This window comes from Gymnoscopelus microlampas (assembly GCF_963454915.1).
Source record: "Gymnoscopelus microlampas genome assembly, chromosome: 5".
NCBI lineage: Eukaryota > Metazoa > Chordata > Actinopteri > Myctophiformes > Myctophidae > Gymnoscopelus > Gymnoscopelus microlampas.
Window position 1 is genome coordinate 38,675,146 of NC_139942.1, and position 23,883 is coordinate 38,699,028.

Sequence of the window (23,883 nt, forward strand, 5' to 3'; positions counted from 1 at the left end):
CTGTGTGCTGTGTCAGAGGGTGACTAAAGTCTGAGATCATTCAGATCAATATACAATATAAAAAAGGTAGGCTGTTTATCTACCCAAAATAAGTCTTATTTTAATTGTAAAAGATATACCCAAAGACTGAAGAATCATCCTTTTATAAAATAAAAGGATGATATATATATATATATATATATATATATATATATATATATATATATATATATATATATATATATATATATATATATATATATATATATATATATATATATATATATATAGTATATATATTTATTTTATCATTATTATTAAAAAATATATATTGGCTACCTTGTTTGTTTTGTAAACATAAAGGTCATGTTAAAGAGTGTCAAGTCTTCCCTGTTCAGCAATCCTTTACTCAAATTGACCAAAATTACATGTTTTGTCTATGCAGGGCATATTAACCTCTTTTTTTTTAAGGGGGGGGGGCATCATTTTCTATTGTTTAACAGTGTTCATTTTGTTTCACCTTAGGGCCCTCGATGGTTGATGTAAGACAGCACTACAGTGGCTCAAGAGGCTCTGAGCAGCCATTGTCCTCTCCACCACTGGTACACTGTAGTCCGGTCTGTCTGTCTGGCCTCCCCCTTTGTATTATTCAACACATTCTCTTCAAACCAACTATAAATAAGTTAACAGAGCACAGCTCCAGACAGAGTGGTGGCTGGCTGCTTGAGGTCAGCTCATGCAGTGGTTGTGAGATGACATACTTGTCTTTGCATCGCAGGAGCAGCAGCAAGTAGTAGAATTTCAGTGGTTGCATGTTTCGGAACGTTTCCTGTCCTCCAACAAAGCGATGTACAACCCCCTTCCCCTCCACGCGCACGCACGCACGCACGCACACACGCGCACACGCACGCACGCACGCACGCACGCACGCACACACACGCACGCACGCACACACACACACACACACACACACACACACACACACACACACACACACACACACACACACACGCGCACAAACACTCAGCTGCTGCTCCCTCCACATAGCATTTATTTAAAAGAATATAGAGTTAAATAATCAACTGTGACAAAAGCTCTCAATTCAAAATGCTTTTCTGTTGCAAGAAGAGAATGCTTACAATTGTCAAGGTACAATACACAAAATGATTGATCAAGTAGACATCAAATTTATTGTTGACAAAAAATATATAATATGATACAAAAACACAGGTTTTATAGTTTGATGCTGAACAAGTTATTCACTAGCAATCATTCGTTAGTGAAAGTGCAGCTAAAATGCAGTATTACTTATTGTTGAATTCTCTCCCAATAAAAAGGAGTTTTGTTGGAGTGGTTCAGTAATAAGAACCTGACTAGGGCCTTTCTGTGTGGCGTTTGCATGTTCTCCTCACGTTCATGTGGTTTCCTTCCCACAACAAAAGACCTGCATGTTAGGAACATGGAAAATTTGAAAATTTGAAAATGCTTGAAACATAGTATTAGGGACGCCAAGGTTAATGCGGTTACTTTTGTGGTTAATTTAGTTATAATAGCTGGCTGAGGTGACCTATAATCTCTGCATGCAGTGCTGTTCTTTGAGGATATTCTTGCAGAATTCAACATGCAGGGCTTCCCCAATGGCCCCCACAACTCTCTGCCCTATAATAGGTTCCATATACCCAAGTTGTTTTTGTTATTGTAGTTGTTTTGTGGCACTCAGTTTACAGACACGCACACGCACACGCGCACGCACGCACGCACGCACGCACGCACGCACGCACGCACGCACGCACGCACGCACGCACGCACGCACGCACGCACGCACGCACGCACGCACGCACACACACACACACACACACACACACACACACACACACACATACTCACACACACACGTACACGCACGCAATTACACACACACACACACACACACACACACACACACACACACACACGTTCACGCACACACACACACACACACACACACACACACACACACACACACACACACACACACACACACACACACACACACACACACACACACACACACACACTCAAAGGACCACAATGGAAATAAGCTCTTGAGCTTTACTATATCTTATCATTTTGACAGATATACAAATATGTTTTATCCATATGCATTAAAGATTCTGAGCCAGGGTTTAATTCTCTCTTTCTGTCTCCCTCTCTTTCCACCTCCCTCCCTCTCTGCAGTACACCTGTGTTTATAACCATGAAGTTTCCCATCAAACTACCGCTGACCTCAGCCGCGCTTCCTGTTCTTCTGTCCGCACTTCCCCTGTGCTGGCCCGATGGGTCACCTTTCGATAACACTGTCTTCCTCCATCCAAGCACTCAGCCAGCTGTTTCCATTGCAGGCAGTGTTCTAATCAAGACTTGGCTCTGCCCGCTTCGCAACAGGCCTGTCTTTGTTGCACAGGGGTGGGACCGGTGATCGTGGAAACACACCCTTCCATGAGAGCAAAAATATGGAGAGAAAGAGAGACATGTTCCATGTGTTGAGTTGTCAACAGAGTGTTGTTTAGATGAGACCCAGCGTGGAATGAGAGTCTCTTTTTCACTTGCTGCTCTGTGTCTGTTTGCCCGCCTGCCACACCCTCTCCTGCTTGTTCTTATGTCTCTCTTCCTACTTTTCTCTCTCTTCCACCCTGTCACAACAAACAAAGCGAAAGAGAGCGTGTGTGTGTGTGTGTGTGTGTGTGTGTGTGTGTGTGTGTGTGTGTGTGTGTGTGTGTGTGTGTGTGTGTGTGTGAGAGAGAGGAGATGATATTTCAAACATTGTCCTCTCCTCTCAGTGTTTGTGAAGAACCATCTGTTTATCTTCCTGTTCAGCTGCTTAGGTTTGTTATTCATCCTTAGCCCAAACAATGTCAATTGCTTTGCATTTTCCTTTGGACAGCTGTTTGTGTTTTCTAAGAAATGAAAACAGAAGAATAGGTGACAAGAATATATGTAGACTATACAGTTGGTGATTATTATTATATCTTTGATGGCATGTTGAGTTGTCTCGGGGAAAGGGCCTTTTGGCATTAAAGCCTTCTTGCATAACTTTGATAGATAATGATTGTTAGATACATACGATATACATGATAGATGTTCATGTGGTTTAGCTTTTTGTGGTATTATTGTTAGCATTATGAAACATCCTCACTATTCCTTCCACACACTGATCTGGCTGGTCTCACACAAGGTTGTTCCTTTTGCAGTTTCTTGCTAGGTTATAAGAAAAATCCTTATTTTACTCTTAACTCTTTTTTTATTTTTTATTTGTCAGTTGTCACACCTTTATGTGTTTGCATTAAGCACAGTATAGTTCTATATTGCACTACTTGTGTTAGTTTTTCTTAATCAAACATATAGCTTCATATCTAATTCAAGGCAAGGCAAATGTATAGGCCTAGTACATTTCAACAATAACGAACACATAAGAAGACATTTCAATACAATTAAAACTTCAATAAAAGTTTATGAGAAAATAGAAATTAAGAATAAGATAAAATAAATTGCTATTTTGACCTTATATTATAGGCTGGCCTGGCGCTGCAATAGAAAACCATCAGCAGTGGTGGCAAGTAACTAAGTATGTTGAGGTTATTTTACTTTACTGCAGTATTTCCAATTGTTTGTACTTCTACTTCTACTCCACTACTATCTCAGAGACAAATACTGCACTTTTACTCCAATACAATTATTTGACAACTTAATAATTTTGATTATTTATAAAACATACATTAACCACTTCAGCCCTATTCAAACTTTGGCTATTTGAAAATAGCAGATCTACAAGCTATTTTCAAAAGATTTTTAATACATTTTAGACTGTATAAGTTAAACTTTTACTTTTGGTGCTTTAGGTATAATTTGAGGCCAATACTTTTCTACTTATCTCAAGTATAGTTTGATTACCGGCTTTTTTAAGTAGTGTTTCTACATTGCAGTATTGATACTTTTACTTAAGTAAAAAGTTTGAGTACTTTTTCCACCACTGACCATCAGTGATGTCCAAACACGCGACTGGGTACCTTTTGGTCACTTTCGCTTTCCGTTCTGAACCAAAGTTCAGTACACACTGCACTGTTGCTATGCTAGTGTGAAACTCATGAGATGCTTTTTCTATTCCTACTGCCTGTCATCATAACATTTAAGATTGTTGGTAAGTTTTAAAGCTCGCTTGTGGTTGATATGGAACGGAAGGGGACATACCTGAGAGTGTCCGATTTGGACCTGAAGTTTAATTTTTCGTAAATTTCTAAAGAAATAATCGGCGGCATCAGCCTGATAGCTCGTCTATCACAGTGGTTCTCAAACTTTTTCATGACAAGGACCCCCAAAATGATATGTATTTGGCCGCGGACCCCCATCTGAAAATATGTTGTTCCAGGGACCCCCAGAAGCAAAGATTTGAGTTACAAATGTTCGCTTTAAAAATATATATATTCAAAGATTTGCACAAATGTTCAAGATATTTCAAAAATAGCAGATCTACAAGCTCAGTCTGCTATTTTTGAATAGCCAAAGTATAAAAGGTCATAATTATTCTGATGCTTTATTTACACATTTTGCTGGGTACCCCCTGGAACCCCCTCAAGTACCCCTGGGGGTCCCCGGACCCCACTTTGAGAACCAATGGTCTATCAGATCCGCAAGAAGCTCATAGTGAGCAGTGGTGGAAAGTAACTTAAGTACATTCATTCAAGTACTGACTTATGTACAATTTTCAGGTACTTTTACTTTACTGGACTTACTTCTGATTTTTTATACTTTTACTTCTACTCCATACATCTCAGTCAAATATACTTTTACTCCACTACAATTATTTGTAAACTTTAGTTAGTTAGGCTACTTTGTAGATTTGGATTATTATTATTACAAAACATACGTTAACCATTTTAGCCCTATATTTAAACCTTTTTAATACAGTTTAGACATATGATGAATGAACTTGTGACATTCTGCATAATGAGTACTTTTACTATTGGTATTTTAACTATATTTTGTACTTTCACCTAAGTAAATATGGAATTCTGGAATCATTTTGAATTCTGGACTTTTACTTGTAGTGTTTCTATATTGCGGTATTGATACTTTTACTTAAAGTTAAAAATGTGAGTACTTTTCCCACCTGGTTGTGAGATGTAGATGGTGATGTTCGTTGAGCTACACTACTGTACGACGACCTATAAGCTAGATCAAGTGCACCGCTAAAAAGATAAAGATAAATGCCTTCATCCAATCAGCAGACGATGCGCATTTCCTGGCCTTGGACAAGGACAGATTTGTATTTATTTATGAAATCCCTGTCAGTTTTCCTTGCATTTTGTAATGGAAGTTCAGCAAATGTTATTTAAACAAATACATCCTAACGTTTTGCTATATCATTGGTGTTCAAAACGTTTTCATGTCAAGGACCCCCCAAACTATATGCATTTGGCTGCGGGCCCCATCTCAAAATATTTTGTTCCAGGGACCCCCTGAAGCAAAGATTTGAGTAAAAAATGTTATAGTGTTAATATTCAAAGGTTTGCACACATTTTCACGATTTTACAAAAATAGCAGATCTACAAGTTCATAGTGCGGCACCAAGTGAAGCACTATGAGCTTGTATATCTGCTATTATTGAATAGCCAAAAAATATATGAAAAATGACACAAATGCTTTCTCGGTTGTAATGGCTACCGTTTTCAACCCCCCTCAGGTCTTTCCACATGGCTGGGTCTTATTACATTGGGGTGGATGTTGGCACTGCCAGCGTCAGGGCCGCTCTGGTCACCAGAGATGGCGAGCTGGCCATGACAGCAGAGGAACCCATCAGCATCTGGGAACCCCAGTCTGACCACTATGTCCAGTCTTCCACAGAGATCTGGGAGAAATGCTGCCATGTTGTAAAGGTATAACAATATGGTATGCAGTAATGGTATGGATGGCGGTCAATTGATTAAGTTCACACAATTTATTACAGAGTGGCTCTGCAGAAGCCAGAGGGACTGTCTGTATGATTGTCTGTATGTCTGTATGTCTGTCTGCCTGTTTATCTTAGCTAACCGCTGGTCCAATCAGAACAAAATGTCTTGGTGCACACTGCCAGTAGGCCAATTAAGTACCTCTATTTTTGGGGTTTTAAATTTGTAAAAGTCTGCTCTCTTATATAGTCACAGTTGGTGTGAGTTATTGTACAGTAGTTGTAATACATCTTATCCATTGAATTCAGGTGTTGTAATCTAATCATAGTCAACATATGATAAGATAATAAAACGTTATTGATCCCTTGAGGGAAATTTGTGTCATTGCAAGGAATATACAGTATGTAGCTATGTAAATAGTCTATCACCAGTGAATATATGCACTATCAACAGTCTATCAACAATGAACATATTCATTCAAATCCTTATTAAATCCCTCTTGATTCTCTTAATGTACTGTATGTGTCTATCTAGTGAGCCCGCCCAGGGAGCCAGAGGCCCTGGTTGCCCCAGGTTCGATTCCAGGCCAGGCCAGAATATGTGTCGATGAAATGAAATTTGTCCCTGAGCAAGACTCTTAACCCCTAATTGCTCACAGGTTCTCATTGCAAACAAGACCGCAAGGACTTTCATGAACAACCTGTTAAAAGGAATTATCCTTATCCTTAGTTGAGTGGACATACGTGCATCAACAATGAGTAATCCGAAACAATATACACCCTGGGTAGCTCAACGGTAGGGCACTCAATTCTGAATGGCAAGGTTCTGGGTTCAGCGTATGAGTAAGTAGGCTTGGGTAAGTAGGACATAACTACCTTGTGTATTGGTTTCAGAGAGTTACCCAGGGTGTGGAGAGAAGCCGGGTCAGAGGGATTGGCTTCGATGCCACCTGTTCTCTAGTGGTTTTGGACCAGAACTTCCAGCCCGTGCCTGTTAACCAGGATGGTGAGTGAGTGTGACACACAGAATTTGTGTTCAGAGTCAGACCAGAACTGGCTTCATCAAACTCAGCCTTAATCACTGTTACGGTCTCAAATAGCTTTAAGACCTGAGGAACTGATTCTAAAAATGTCTTTCAAAACCTATTTTGCTATATCAGTGGTTCACAAACCTTTTCTTGTCCCAATATTATATGTATTTGGCCTCGGATCCCTATTTCAAAATATATCTCCAGGGTTCCAGGGTCCCCGAGAAGCAAAGATTTGGGTTAAAATGTTCACTTTAAAAATATATATATTCAAAGATTTGTCACAGATTTTTATGATTATTCAGTAGCAGATCTACAAGCTCATGGCATGGCACAAAGTGACGCACTATGAGCTTGTATAGCTGTAGTATAAAATAATGGTTAAAATGGTTAAAAAGTGACAAAACAAAACATGAAGGCTTTTCACACAATGTTTGGCAGAAAGATTCATTATCTCCTCCTATTTTATGAATCCCTCAGTATCATCTACCATTTAAATAGCCCTTAGTGTAACAGTATTGAGAAAAACCATTAATGTCCCTTCCTGTAAAGTGATAGTAATAGTAGCAAATAATACACAATAATACAGTGCAATAGTACAGTATAACAATAGTAATAAATAAAACACAATGAAGTATATCAAAGGGGAAATGAGGTCCAAGGGAATTAAATTTCGGTCAGTTGACATAACCGCAGGCGAGAGTGAAAGTGAAATTGCTGAGGCATCAGGGAGAGCAAGCTGCACCCCAGGACTTAAAGTCGCACAATGACCTAGATTCCATGTGACAAGTCACTCACTCAGACGTGACACATATGCGTCGCAGACGCGTCACTCACACCATTCAGTGATGACATTTTAATATTCAGAGTAGTATGTTATTAACCCATTAAAACCGGGAAAGAATCTGTGTCATCTTAGACTTTAGGTATATATATACAGCAACATTTAGATAGGACATTTAGGATTTAGAACAGTGGTTCTCAAAAATAGCAGATACACAAGCTCACAGCGGGTCACTTAGTGCCGTGCTGTGAGCTTGTACATCGGCTATTTTTGAACATTTATGAAAAATCTTGAAAATGTTGAATTTTTCAGGTGCGGGTCTGTGGCCAAATACAGATCAATTTGGGGGTCATTGGCACGAAAAAGAACTACTGACTTAGAAGGCATTTGTAGAATCGGCCTCAGGTCTTCATGGGTTAAGACAGACGCTAGGCTCGAGGTCTACCTGCTGTCCTAGATAATAATCCTGGCTTTCTTAGCACTCTACGGTATGTACCCGATAACCTACCCTGTGTCTGCTACATTATGTACAATCGTTCACAAGCACATGAAAAAACAAACAAACCATTACTGTGAGTAATTTGGTTAAGGTGGGAAATGTGTTCACATGTTTGTCTGATTATAACTACAACGAACCCATACAGTTTACAAGCGGTTTGGTCAGAGAGATGAGATTTCACTGACCAAATCAGGATGTGATGATGTTAATTGTCCCCACAGCACAGGGAACGGATGCCATTATCAACCTTCCATGCATTATTGTAAACAGCAGTGGTGGAAAAAGTACTCAAATGTTTTACTTAAGTAAAAGTATCAATACTGCAATGTAGAAGTACTCTGTAACAAGTAAAAGTCTTGAAGTCAAAATGTACTTGAGTAAAAGTACAAAAGTATTGGTATCAAAATGTACTTAAATTACCAAAAGTAAAAGTACTAAAATGTTTGAAAATAGCAGATCTACAAGCTCACAACGCATCGCGATGCGACACGTTGTGAGCTTGTAGATCGGCTATTTTCAAATAGCCTAGGTATAAAACAAGGCTAAAGTGGTACTTTACACCCTCTGGTAAACAACAATGGACCTTATAGAATAGACTCACAACCTTAGCAATTGGTGTTTCTTGTGGATATTGACGATATAATGTGTTCTTCGAACAAGTGTTATGATGACAATTATCTGTATTTCTGGGTGGTTCTACGGTACTAGTGATGGTGAATGTTTGGTACATGTGTGAAGTGATGTCTGGTCAAGAGAGTTGTTTTGAAAGTTACTCTTCCATGCACACATGCAGACACTTAACCTGTCAGAAACTGAATTAAGGACAATATATGGCCAAGCAATCTCCAGTAGAGATCTAGCTGTGAAAGGAAAATCTGGTTACTGCCAAAACGGGATAGAATGCAGTGCATGTAAATTCCATGAAGGTACAGAAAGGTGCTCAAAGTAGGCACATGATAAGATCTGTCTATTGTCCCACTGGCAGCAAGAGGTAGCCTAGTGCAGTGTTTCAATTCAACCCATTTAAATATCCCCTTTTTTGTTTCCTACAAACAAACAAGAATATTTCAAAATATTTTTTTTCAAATAAATACAATTGTAAAGAAAGCTATTTTCACTACTAAAAATGGCTTAAGTGTTTAATTCATAATGTATGGTCTTGAGCTGAAAAAACCCTGGCCTATACTGCAATTTTAGTGGCTAGTCTAACTGGACTAGTGTCTGTTAAGTGGCTAAATTAGAGCTAGTGGCTATCCTAACCGTAAAAAGAGACTGTAAAACACTCCCGGCGGGGCCCTCATAAAAAGGCATGTAACTTAAGTTTGAACACCGTAAAACGTAATGGAAAGTTTGGTCATGGGGTCATGGGTAAGGAAGAACCTTTCACATTGACTGTCCAGACAGGGTGTGTGGCAGTAGGCGTGGCTTCTCACAAAGAATGCATGTAACTTCCACACGAAACACCATTTCTGTCTATCAGTGGACTTAATATGCACACTCAAAACATTAAAGGCTCAATCAAACAAAATGGGGGTGGCATCCCTAATTTGGGCATAAACAATTAAAATAAATCGTATTCAATTAGGGATTAATTTAAAGAAAAAAACATATACTGTATATTATAATCTCATATAATCTATAACCAATCTTTGGGCAAATTTTGTTTTCTCCCATTTTTCATTAAAATGTATATATTACCATGCTGTTTCAACTACAAGCGGCAATCCCGGGGGTAACCCAAGTGGGTTTCCAAAGTTTGGAATTTTGTAGCAGCAGTTTTTCAAATGTGTTTAAAGGTAGTTGCTCTGTTTGTATATATACAGTAGTTCTATATACCAGTGCAGAGAATGCAGGAATACACATCTCTCTCTCTCTGTCTCTCTCATGCACGTTTGGCTGCAGGTGATGGCCAGAGGAATGTGGTCATGTGGATGGATCACCGTGCGGCAGAGCAAGCGGCCCGTATAACCGCCACCGGCCACGCCGTCCTGAGGCGGGTGGGCGGGGTCATGTCACCTGAAATGCAGCCCCCGAAGCTCCTCTGGCTCAAAGAGGTGGGAGAGAGGTCACACAGTTAATCAAACTTATTCAATGCAATAGAGAATAGAATAATTGATTAATAAACTATCCCTATTTTGGGCATGACGTTGTAGGCGAAGAGTAAAAAAAAAAAAATCGATTTGTTGATATATAAGTATATATCAATGATTATATTATATTTAAATTATATAATATATATGTTTTTTTTATATATATATATATATATATATATATATATATATATATATATATATATAGTTTCTCGATTACCGGTATTTGTTTAACCCAAAAAGTAATCATCAGAATAATGGCTAAGAAAATAATCGATAATCGCAGCCCTATTAGAGAGGTGGCCACCGGTCAGAAGGTGTGTTATTGTCATAAATGAATAGATGCAGACGGGACATGAAGAAGACACTCTTTTTGTTGTTGCGCTGCAGCAGCGTGTCCATGTGGGGTTTATTCCGCATGGCTGCCTGACCTGCCGCTCACTGAGTTTATGGCTCATCACTTCCTCTTCCCTCTGTGCCAGAACCTCAGGGACTCCTGCTGGAAGGAAGCCGCACACTTTTTAGACCTTCCAGATTTCCTGTCTTGGAAGGCGACAGGCTCTTTGACGAGGTGAGTGTAGATCAGTGATGCTCGACCCTTTTCCATTTCAAGGACCCCCCCCACACACACACACACCACCCCAGTTTGATATTTTTATTAGGCGATGGCTATATTGTTGCTGTCGGGCAGAAACCTCTTATCTCCATATTTGATCAAAAATAGCAGATCTGCAAGCTCGAAACCTTTGAGCTTGTATTGTACATCTGCTATTTTTTGCTATTTTTGAATTTGAATCCTGAAAAGTAACAGTTTGGTACATATGAGGTTTCCACCCGACAGAGATTATAAACTATATATATATTTTAATCTCTGGGTGTCCAGTCTTCACTGTAAAATCCCCTCTGTTAAATTAACTTTGAGAGTGTACAAATGGAACCAATGGACTCCTGGGGGTCAAGGGGCCCCAAGTGAAGAACCAGTGTTTTAGATCAGTGGTTTTCAACCTTTTTCATGCCAAGGACCCCTAAATTGATATACATTTGACCGCGGACCCCCATTTGAAAATGTTTTGTGCCAGGGACCGCCAGAAGCAAAGATATCAGTTAATTTTCGCTTTAAAAAAATATAGATATTCAAAGATATGCACACTTTTTCAAGGTTTTTCAAAAATAGCAGATATACAAGCTCATAGCGTGGCACTCGGTGCCACGCTATGAGCTTGTATATCTGCTATTTTTGAATAGCCAAAGCTAAGTGGTTAAAAATTATTGTGACGCTATTAACTCATTTTGCTGGGGACCCCCTGGTACTCCCTCAAGGACCACTGGTGGTCCCCGGACCACTGGTTGAAAACCAGTGTTTTAGATGATGATGATGAATTAAATGAAAGCTTCGTAACTCTTGCATAGCTCCTGGCACTTTGACTTTGATCCTGTATGGAGTGGCTCTGTGGGGAGGAGAACATGTGAAAATCATTCGTTTTGTGTTACGACAGCTTGTGACACAGAACACAGAGGGACAATGTAAAGGGACATTTTTGTCGATGCCACGTCATTGGGTGTACACTTCTGTGTTGTACAGTGTATATATACACACATATATACGGTATATATACAATTTACAATGTAGGCATTTAGCAGACGCTCTTAACCAGAGCGACTTACAATAAGCAAGGTAAACACATACATAAAATGCAGAGAGACAGTGTAGTGCCTAAGTAAACTAGGATCACGAGTAAACCAAAAACCTAGCATCTGTTTAGACAATATACTATCAAGATAATAATTTGTACATTGAAACTACAGTATAGGATACCAGGTAAGCAATGAACCCAGTGTCTTGTCTAAATAACCTGCTATCTAAAGTTTAACATTGTTCTCAAGAAAAACAAGCAACTAACAAAAACATGAGAACAAAATGACCACGGTAAGTCAGCATGGTCGTCATAACTAGGTCAAGTGCTACGGGGTAAGGTGGAGTCTGTATATCATTTATTTATTTATTTATAACATCTTGCATAAGCACAATTGGATTTTTACGTCCCTTTTCACATGTCATCCTCTCAATAGAATGATAGGATTCAGGATCAAAATCAGCAAAGTTGACCTTTAACCACCATTAAAACCGGGAAAGCATTTGTGTCAATTTAGCTATTTATATATATATAGCACATTGGTTGGCTATTCAAAAATAGCAGATATACAGTAGAAGCTCATAGTACTTTGTGCCACGCTAAGAGCTTGTAGATCTGCAATCTTTGAATATATCAATTTTTTAACTCAAATCTTTGCTTCTGGGGGTCCCTCCCTGGAACTAAATATTTTGAGATGGGCGTCTGCAGCCAAATACATACATAATTCTTGGGGTTCTTGGACATGAAAAAGTTTGAGAACCACTGATATAGCAACATACATTTATCAGAAAACTGTAACTGTTAGGATTTAGGAGACATTTTTAGAATCGGGTCCTCAGGTCTTATTGATTTAAACCCTGTATACTTTGTTGACCAGGGTCCCCCAGGGGCCTATACTCTCCTTTTACACCGACACCAAATCTCTTTGTGAAAAATAGCGTCATGTTGGGACGCGTCGTGAACTCGGAGATCTGCTAATTACGCTGCAAGTTTGCCTAAATTTTCACCTATTATGACACACCCAGAATAGGGAATAAGGGAGTTCATGTGGTTAAGAGTTATGTAATATACATGTAATGTGTCTGACACATAACAGGAGTGTCTGATTTCTGTAGAAAAAAAAAGGTTCACCGTTACTCGGAAATAACACAGAAAAAAATATGTCATGTGTCATAATTAAGTTGTTATTATCTGAATATGATAATGATGACTGGGCAGCGCTGAGGTATTACAGGTTACAGTGCAAATTCTTCATGGTTCCACAGGTCCTTATGTACTCTGGTGTGTAAATGGACATACTGTCCTCCACAAGGTTGGGACGACAGCTTTTGGACCGCCATCGGATTGGAGGATCTCTTGGAAAACAACCATTCCAAAATAGGTCAACGAGAAAAGAGACGAGATTACCAACAGAAATATCTTATTTAATCGTTTTGCTTTAGTTTTGTCTTTTCTGCTCTGTATTAAGATGATACATAATAATCATTGTTTAGTACATGTAATGAGTGCTTAATCTCATTTGTTAATGGCTTTTAAGTAATCATTGTTGCCTTCCAACTTTATTCAAATCAGAATGATTAATCTATGGATTCTATTCATACAAATAGAAATACATAGACCTTTATTGATCCCACGAGGGATAAAATGTAGTCACCATGGTAGTTGCATATTACATTATAAGAACACAGCAGATAATGAAAGATCAAAGACACAAGAACAAGAGTCACATTTGTCATAATTGATCATATTTTGTCATTACATATAGATTACAGGTTTTGTAAGTTGCTATGTTTCTGCACATGCAGGTAGTGTGACATGTTCTCCAGGGACCCCGGTCGGTCAGGGTCTCACCCAGGAGGCTGCGGATCATTTGGGGTTGAACCCAGGCACGGCAGTGGGCGCCTCCCTTATCGACGCTCATGCCGGAGGTCTAGGTAACATGTTTCACAAACAGATGAAGCTTAGACTAAGACCCTTGACATTAGCTTATGCTTGCAGTTTATGCACGTTTTTAGACTACTTAACCACTTAAACCCTATACTTACCTGACTGGATTCCATTTCCCCGGGGCTCTATACTAGGCCCCCTGCTGTTTCTGCTCGACAATAACTATATTTGCAGAAAATCTACAGAGCGACGTGTTGTGAGCTTGTAGATCGGCTATTTTCACCGAATCTTTGTCCCGGAATAGTGGACTATTTATTGATCCCGTAGCACAGTTCAAGATACAGTTAACAGAGCAAGAACTGTAGTACTGTAGATATATATATATATATATATATATATATATATATATATATAGTAACAGCAGGACAAAAGTAATACTTTCTACTGACTATAAGGAAGTTGTAGCAAGTCAGAAAGTCTGAGAGACCAATTTCTGAAAATGTGAATTTTCATTGAAAATGACATAAAAATCAATCCATGACTGATGCTCAGAGGTATCCTGATTATTACCACTGCAGTTTGTTTTCCCTTTCTTTCTTTCTTTCTTTCTTTCTATCTGGTGGTTCTTTGTAAAAATGCACAACAGCAGTCTGTGCTTCCCTCTGGCACACACAACCCATCTGGTTTTGTTTGGGGAGTTAAACTGCTCGTGAACTCTCGCCCTCTGACCTCCCGTGCCGTGACCTCTGCCGACCACACATTGTTGTAGCAGTCAGAGGTGGACACAGTCTGCACTTTTTAGCTGTAGTACACGTCACGCTGATGTACCCCCCTGCAGCTCCTTCCTGCTCCCCAGCACTACACCACACCACTGACTGGCAACTCAAACTAGCTTAGCAAACAATTTACTGGCATTTCAGTTTCACCGCTGAACGTTGTGTGAAGGTTGCAGACTATGGGTACAACAGTGAATCGAATTATTTCATTGAATCAATTATAAACATTAATGTATTTCAACAAAATAATACGTTTTCAAACATTTTCTGAAATGTAAAAAAATAAGCTTTTGATCGGCTATTTTGGCATTTTTTGTGTGACACCATTGTGTCCAACGGTTAAGTGGTTAACCAGCCTAATCTATTTAGTCGATTATACAAAATGTATTAGAATTGTTTGGCATCAATTAGTTCATATATAAGAAATTTAATACATTTAAAAAAATCTAATTATTCAATTAACCGAAAAAGTATTTGATAGACTAATTGCTAAGATAATCGCTAGTTGCAGCCCTATTAGAGACCTACTTCAAAGGGTACAGACTACAGAGGGGCCAAATGAATGCCCCTCCCTTCATGGGGTGCCAACCACTGTTTGGTAAACTACTTTGCAGTAGGTCATAAACAACTTAAGACTAATCACACATCCGCAAACAAGAAGAATATGATGGAAGAATGTTTTATTTAACACCAAAAAAATAGCTGAGCTTTGTGCTTTGTAGACTGTGACCTTGAGATAAATGTAATTCACCATGAATGTGTGCTTGTCATTCATTTGGTTTATTCTAGGTGTGATAGGTGCAGATGTGAAAGACCTCCACCTGCCATGTGAGGATCAGCCAATCACGTCGCGCATGGCGGTGATCTGTGGAACGTCATCCTGTCACATGGCAGTGAGTGATTTGGGGAGGTCGTCCCCAAGTGACTTATCAAGAAATCTGTTCTCAACTACATTTGCCTTATAATATTGTCATGGGCAATTAAGTGAAAATATATCAAAACCTATACTTACTGTAGAACCAATAGCCGACTCATAACCAAATAATCGAGAAGCAGCGGCGTACAAAAATAGTGAAAATAGCCTTTTCATAAAGTCATATCGCCCAGCCCTAATGTGCATACACAACCACTCATATTGTACCATAATATAACCACTAGTGCTAAAACACCACTACTCTACTGTACTAATATTAAAACGTTTATTTCTATAGGCAACATGATGCAGTGCTAATAACTAGGTATGGCTAGAAGCTACAGTATTCAATTCTGTGAGAGAAATATGTTTTTTGTGTGCGTCTGCATGCGTGCGTGAGTGCGTTTAAGTGGACACACACAAAGTGTGCTGTGTGTTGTTTAATTACACACAATACTTCTCTATGCCCAAATAGTATGACTAATCCAAACCCGCCAAACGGTTCTCAATAACAGATCATACTGTATGCTCAGCACACTTTTATGAATGAAGCGCCTTTCAATGGGACTTGGCAACTTTGACCACATTTGACATACTTTAGACTGAATAGGATGTACTGTACTGTAGATGGATAACCAATCTATTAATACAAGTAAGTTAAATCACTCCCCCATTCATAGAGATGCATGTGTGTCTCTGAATGATATTAATTCCCCAATAATGTATTATGCTTAGGATATTGTCAGAGATATTAGATAATAGTCAGGAAAAGGTTGTTTTGAAAAGTTCCTTGTTAGTTTTAGCAGTTTAATGATGCTTTTCTGTGTGCATGATGGCTTTACCATTCAGAGCTTGCATTGCATAAGGACTGTAAGTGCACATTGTTTGTGAATGTTTCAGATCAGCAAGGAACCTCTGTTTGTCACAGGCGTTTGGGGGCCATACCTGTCCGCCATGGTTCCTGATCTGTGGCTCAACGAGGGAGGACAGAGTGCTACAGGCAGACTGGTCAGTTGACTGGCCTCTGGCCGCTGTTAAGCTGTGTGGGTGGGCTTTCTAAATCATATGGTCCCACTCTTATGGTTTTATGGTAACGTTGTACAGGGCTGTGGATAGTTAAAAATGGGTGACTGTTTTCCTTTTCCTTGATCTCTGAAAATAGCCGATGTACAAGCTCACACTGAAACATGATGCGACACGTTGTGAGACCTATAAATCGGCTATTTGTGAGTAAATCGGCTATTTTCGGTGTGTGACACTATTGTACGATGAAGTATTACACATCACTAATACTTCACAACATCATTACTTCACAACATTATTACATGACAGTAAAATGGCAACGCAAAAGATGTGTACTGTACATGTCTTATATTTTAATAGTATATTGTTAGGTTGTTGTGAGCTGCTTGTCATGCTGAGGGGGGCGTATTGATTTGTGTGAGATCCTGTTTGTCTGTCTACTCGAAAACATTCATTCAGTGCATGCACTAGTATTGGTATTTTACTTTTTTTTTTTTTTCATTTATTTTGGACCACGTACCTTAACCGACCTTGGGCTAGATATAAGATGATAATGGAGGTAGCATGCCTGATTACTTTTCACTGATGATGTCCTTTTTACTAATGCGACTGTGTCAATCCTCTTGTCAGATTGAACACATGGTGAAGGGCCATGCAGCCTACAGCCAGCTCCAGGAACAGGCAAAACAAAGGTCAGGATATAGTACCGTAGATAGGGGCTGGACTTCTAAGAAGCATTTTAGTACTTAGGTCATGAGTCATGTGTTCAACTGACCTTCTGACTGCCTGTAAACCAGTCAGACCTCCCAGATCATCAGACGCTTGTCTCCTGAAGCCTGATTACATAGTTGGTTCGCGCGCCGAGAATAGCAGACCTACAAGCTCTGCATTGTGAGCTTGTAGGTCTGCTATTCTCTGAATAGCATGTGGGGACCCCTCTGGGGGTCCCGACCCCCAGGTTGAGAACCACTGCCTTAGGATAATAATATCTAAATCTTATGACGGTGCATTGAGTCACAAATTTGTTCTTTACTCTTTGGAATAAACCGTGATCTGCAGCAACTACACAGTAAAATCCTCAGTGTTAATTTAACTCTGAGAGTGTACAGAACTACAGATGGAACCAAGTGGACCCGTATATACATCCAATGACCCATTTATTTATACACATTTTTCCCATCAGCGGTGAGAACATCTTCAGCTACCTGAACAACCAGCTGACCTCCTTGACGACGGACGACCTTTGTGCCGTGGACCTGCTGGGCTCCAACCTGCACCTCTGGCCAGACTTCCATGGAAACAGGTCCCCTCTGGCCGACCCTACCATGAAGGGCATGGTGAGGACCGGAGACACCGTTGTTGTCTAGCATGACTCATAGCCGTCCGTCCGGAACATACCTAAATGCTTCCGGCCTGATTGTTCATTACACTAAAGGACAGGAATGTCATTCCAGTCAGAAAATAAAGAGAAATAGGCCAATCATGCTTGTCTAACAATACCATGGTTTACAATAAGAAAGGAGGTAGGTACACAGAAAGATCCTACATATTTTGCTGTGTAGAAATAGTGCCGTATACTCTTTAATGCACACATTTTTACAGATACACGCTGTAGTGGCTATTTGTCCTCAAAACAACAATAAAAACTCAAAAGGCCACAGAGGCACCAGGTAGCGAATCTTACGCATGTCAGGGATGAAAATTTGTCCGAGCAGGTATTATAAGTTTGTGCTGTCATTTATTTCCATTCAGCTTCTTACAGGTAAAAACAGCAAACATGATGGTATAATATCTGCTTCACTCTGACCTTGACACTGGTAAAAAAAAACTGTACACCTTCCCGGTGCCTACTGACCTGATTCTGTCCCTGATGACTCTTAAATAAATATTATTGTATATTTTATTTGCTGTGGATAGCTTAACCTATAATAATATATAATTTATCAGTAAATTTATGTTTTGTATTCATCTAAATCTGCAAAGCAACTAATAACTAAAACTGTCAAATCATTTTAGGAGTGAAAAGTAGCAAAAAATGGAAATACTAAATACTAATATTAAAAGTTCCTTGAAATGGGCCACCACTGTCCTTAATGTGAATGTCAAACATGGAGGACAATGTGAAGTAATGTTTGTTTTTTGCAGGTTGTCGGCCTAACGCTGTCCCAAACCTTGGATGACCTGGCGCTGCTGTATTTGGCCACCGTCCAAGCACTGGCTGTGAGTTTGACGTGCTCCGCGTTTCAACTTACATGCTTATTACATTGCACTTTACGCCTCCTGTGCCATTACCTGTCCCCGTGCTTCTTACATCACACTGGCCATAATGACAGGCTGTGTTGGATTTCATGTTGTAACCCTCTCTTTCATGTCTCTTCTTCTCTGGTTTCAGCTCGGTACACGGCACATTCTGGAGGCCATGAAAGGAGCAGGACATGACATCAACACACTCTTCCTGTGCGGAGGCTTGAGCAAAAACACCCTGTTTGTACAGATCCACGCCAACGCCACAGGTATGAAATGTGGCGACTTCAGTAGAAGTTTTGAATCGGTTTTAAAATCACCAATTTCAACCTAACCAAAATGTGTGTTTTACCCGTATGCTGCACAAACGATTATGTCCCAACGGGTTGCCAAGGAAACAAATACCTGCAGAGCATAGTTGACTGGACTTACACATTATGAAAGTGCAGATGTATAAGCTTTCAAATGATGTTACAAATTGAAATGTGAAAAGAGTTGTCTCAAACCTCTCACAGCATTTAGTGGTTTTACAAATTATTTTGTGGTCCTAAAACTGTAATCTTCAACATTTAAACTTGTGTAATATGGGGGCGATCCGATAGCTGAATGTGGAGGCTGCATGCCGCCTACCACATGGGTACAACGCTCTGTTTGGGGGTCCCTGGTTCAATTCCTGGCCAGCCGGACCACTTGCTGCATCCCCTACTTCCTCTGCATTTCCTGTCTCTCTCCACTGTCACTGTCAATAAAGGCTAACACATTTCCAAACAAATTGTAAAATAAAATAAAAAGAAGGAAAAGAAAAACCTGTGTTTGCCTACTTGCGGCTCACGCCACCAGACCCTGTAACATTTAGTTCAGACGTGTGCTTCAAATTGCATCAACTCAGAATGTTGTATAACACATAGCTTAAGTGTCCCTGCATGACACACTCAGAGTCTGACAATCAGTAACTCCGTTTTTATCAGTAATCGTCCATTTCTTTTGGCAAAGTGCCCGTTTGTTAAATAATATGATATAGGAAGAGGGAGATAATATCCGTGTCCACAGATGGCATTTCCCTCCTCACATCTCCGGGCCCAAGCAGTAAAGATAAAAGTGATTTGATTCTGGGTTAATGTTTTTGCCCGTCCAGGGCTGCCTCACGTTCTGCCTGCCCAGACGGAGGCTGTGTTGGTAGGAGCAGCAATCCTGGGGGCCTGTGCATCCAAGGACTACAGCACCGTACAGGTGGAGTCTCACACACACACACACACACACACACACACACACACACACACACACACACACACACACACACTCAGACACACACAGACACAGAGACACCGCAATCAATGCGAAGCTGCTCTAGTGATCCCTGACTCTATGCTACCCCCTGCTGAGGTAGAACTGGAAATAGAAGTGTTCTCGTTAAATATTTCAATAAAGTGTGTGTAAGATTAAAATGTGATGACGACTATGTCATTAGTTATATGATGAAAAGCGACGAGCACAACCCCCGAAATAAGAGCGATTACTTGGTGGTGCCCAGTTCAGTACGACTCTTTATTGGCCGATGGGAGTTTGGGCTTTAGTGAGGACTTGCTTTTCATGAAATCTGTCATTAGGTCACTCAACAGACGTAATCCCTCGCTGGCATCTGGCTGGCACCGTCTACAGTGCAAAGGGGAGAGGCGAGCCCTTAAGCCAGACATGCTAAAAATAAGAATGCACGTTATTGTTTGGACTAGGGTGCACCTGTCTGCCCCTTTCCAGACATAGCTGTCCGCACAGTTGCTGCTGTCGGATCTCTGGAGCTTCTGCACACAGTGAACTGATTGGTTCTTCACACATTTAAGCCTAATTTATACTTAGTTGCGTGTCACTGTCACACAGCAAAAACAGCAGATGTACAAGCTCAAATCAAAACACACTTAATTTAATAATAATAATATCATTCACTTTTCTAGGTACCCAACGCTTTACATGCGGGGCATGAGAAAACAACAAAGAAAACAACTTTATTGGGGGGGGGGGGGGGGGGGGCAATGGAGTAAAATAAAAAAAACTGTGGAATGAAGAGAAGGGAAGGGGGTTGAGATCGCTGGGGAAAGCCATTTATAAAGCACATTTAAAACAACCGAGAGGATGAAAACAAACAAAAAAAGCATAAGCAGCATGTACATGTACACGTGTGTCCACATATATGCACAAAACATATATACCCACACAAATTAAATGAATAAGAGAGGCTCAGGTGTGAGTAAAAGCCAGGGAAGATAAGCGAGTCTTAAGTAAAGACATAAAAACCTCGATGGACTGGGCATATATAATGTTCCAGAGCCTGGGGGCAGCGGCCGCACAGGCATGGGCACCCCTGCTTTTCTTGCTAGTTCTGGGCACGACAAGCAGCAGCTTGTAGATCTTCTGTTTTCAGTGCATGATGGGGTTTAGACAGCAGAGAGCCACTGCACTGCACTAAGTCATATTATATACTCCCACTCCAACACAACACATACTAATAACCACTCCTGTTCTGAAGCTGAATGTGCATGATAGGATTCATCGTGTGTGTGTGTGTGTGTGTGTGTGTGTGTGTGTGTGTGTGTGTGTGTGTGTGTGTGTGTGTGTGTGTGTGTGTGTGTGTGTGTGTGTGTGTGTGTGTGTGTGTGTGTGTGTGTGTGTGCGCGCGCGCGCGTGCGTGTGTTTTTTGCTGTGTACAATAGGAGGCAATGGAGAAAATGGCTAAAGTGGGTAAAGTTATCCAACCTGACCATGAACTGCAGAGGTGAGATAGCATTGTGATTCTTTTTTGTGCCATAACAGTATCGATTTTCATATTTCAAAATAAATTGTATATTGTGTATTTTTTTTATTTATTTGTTTTTAAGTAATGAATGGTTTGTTACAACCAAAGTATGGGCTAATACTACTAGTGTACGTTAAAGACCATTTATTTATTGTTCACACTGCCGGCTGTTGGATATTCAAATTGTAATTTAGAGTGAACAGACACACACACACACACACACACACACACACACACACACACACACACACACACACACAGGCAGTAGGCTCATTTTTCTAAAATAGTTTTGTAATACTTTACAAACATAGGACATGGAATGCCAGTGAAATGTATTTCTCATGAATAACAATTAAACATATCCTACTCTGTTAATTTTGCATTCTCTCCTCTCTACAATGATGATGTGAATGCTCAGATCATCAGAAGTATTGTAATCAGAAGTAACATATTGTACATTTAAAGAAAGTTCACTAGCGAGAGGGAAATTGCTTTTTTTAAATATTATTAATATAGATTTTTTATCTTTCTATATTTGCAGTAGTTTAGGTTGACAGCTATAACAGTCGTCATGTGCTCCCTGCCCTCAGCTTCTATGACAAGAAGTACCAGGTGTTCCTGACGCTGTGTGACCACCAGAGGGAGTACAGGGCCCTCATGAATGACTCATGAAAGCCAGCTGCCAGTGGACACCTTTTGTCAGGTCTACTGTATGTCTCTGTACAGAGAACTACCAACTTAAGGAAGCAAATCAGAACTTCAAAAGTTTGGGTATTGAGAAACGGTCAAGGAGTCCACTCGCCGAAGCCTAATTTAAGCTCCGTCGCGTGTCAAAGATATTTGATTGGTTGGCTGTTTTCGAGGCGTGGCAACCGTTGTGCAATAAAGTATGAATCGGGCTTGAAGCTAGAAACCAGGACAGAAGGTGAAGGCCGGAACCATTACGTACATTATTCAATATGTACCCTGCAGTAAAACTTTTCCCTCACTCAGCAGGTTTTTGAGTTAAGGTTCCGAAGGGGCTAAAACATTTTTGGGCATTTTTTTATCAACATGTAGCCTACCCTTATAGGTAAAAAAAATCTTACTCAGCATATTTGTGAGTTAAGACAGGTTCCAAAGGGGTAAAAATGTTTGTTCAGCATTAAAACGGAATCAATGACCATAAAATATCCAATCTACCCACGATATACTGTATTTTACAATGAGTTTTTAACGTGAAGCATCCACACCCCTGACAGTGTGTTTGCTGAAATTGCAAAACTGAACCTCTGGAGTCACAGAAGTACTGTATAGCAGGTCAGTGGTTCTCAACCTTTTCATATTTGAACTGGAGACCCCCCACCCTGACAAGAACTTGGGATGTAGGAGTTGAGGCTTTACATTTAGTATGACTTGGTTCAACAGATACATATTGTGAAAATAGTAGATCTATAAGCTTGTAAATCGACTATTTTCACAATTTATGCCTCATATTATTTGAAAATTTGGCCAATGTTTAACCAGTTTTTATAGTATAGTTTGTTGATTACTTCTGATAGAGTAATGGTCTTTATTTTGTCTTTCTTTATTCTTTTTTTTGTAATAAAAAGGTCTTAAAGGTCCTTCAATTGTCACCTGGGGACCCCCTCATAATCATGTGGGGACCCCCCTGGGGGTCCCAACCCACAGGTTAAAAACCACTGTAGTAGGTCACCAATTCTGGTATAAACTACTACCCAAATCAAACTCAGGTCTACTGTAGCTTAATTGTTGAACTAAGTCATTTGATTTAAATAGTTCTATAGAATGATACTCTTCAGCCAATTACAAAGAAAACCAGGCATTCTTGAATGCTAGAAGAATACGGCATTCATATTGTATTGTGGAAGCATATCTCATTTTGATTCCTGGACCGTGGCATAGTTTACATTAATTGCATTATGTACAGTATATAATGCATTTCATTGTGTCACTGGCTAAATGTCATACCCATAACAGTGGATTTACAGTTAAGAGGATCTGTGTTGTTATTGTTCGAAAGGATGCCAGCCAATACTGTAAATAATATTTTGTTCTTCATAATCTGCCTAGTTAAATAGATGTTGAATAAATAAATAAATAAATAAATACTATATTTCTCTGTCTATTAATTAGCACAGTTGTGAGGCTGGCCTGTTACCTCAGCTGTGTGGGATTTGGCGTTCCTCTTACTGGGTAAAGAGATTATACTGCCTTTGATCCTGGGCAGAACTGGGAAGAGGCCACTGACTGTGACACAGGACATTTTAGGGATGATGGGAACAGGCCAATTCACTGTGACACAGTCAGGAGAC

The 23,883-nt window shown here is 39.9% G+C and overlaps 1 protein-coding gene across 1 annotated transcript; it reads left to right on the forward strand.

Moving 5' to 3' along the window:
• Positions 1 to 4,062: 4,062 nt before the first annotated feature.
• fggy (FGGY carbohydrate kinase domain containing) lies at positions 4,063 to 23,607 on the forward strand. The gene is made up of 16 exons (XM_084057140.1): positions 4,063 to 4,156; positions 5,699 to 5,891; positions 6,797 to 6,908; positions 10,116 to 10,267; positions 10,786 to 10,874; positions 13,203 to 13,318; positions 13,743 to 13,871; positions 15,390 to 15,493; positions 16,414 to 16,521; positions 17,167 to 17,228; positions 17,720 to 17,873; positions 18,682 to 18,756; positions 18,929 to 19,049; positions 19,916 to 20,010; positions 21,486 to 21,547; positions 22,159 to 23,607. The coding sequence occupies exons 2-16, from the start codon at positions 5,709 to 5,711 to the stop codon at positions 22,238 to 22,240; spliced, it is 1,644 nt and encodes a 547-aa protein (XP_083913266.1). The 5' UTR covers positions 4,063 to 4,156; positions 5,699 to 5,708; the 3' UTR covers positions 22,241 to 23,607.
• The last annotated feature ends 276 nt before the right edge of the window (positions 23,608 to 23,883 follow it).

Bases quoted from the DNA above. Each gene is read 5' to 3' on its own strand.
- fggy (XM_084057140.1), top strand. From the start codon at position 5,709: ATGGCTGGGTCTTATTACATTGGGGTGGATGTTGGCACTGCCAGCGTC. The intron at 13,319-13,742 runs GTCAACGAGAAA...CTGCACATGCAG, and splicing joins AAACAACCATTCCAAAATAG to GTAGTGTGACATGTTCTCCA. The intron at 13,872-15,389 runs GTAACATGTTTC...GGTTTATTCTAG, and splicing joins CGCTCATGCCGGAGGTCTAG to GTGTGATAGGTGCAGATGTG.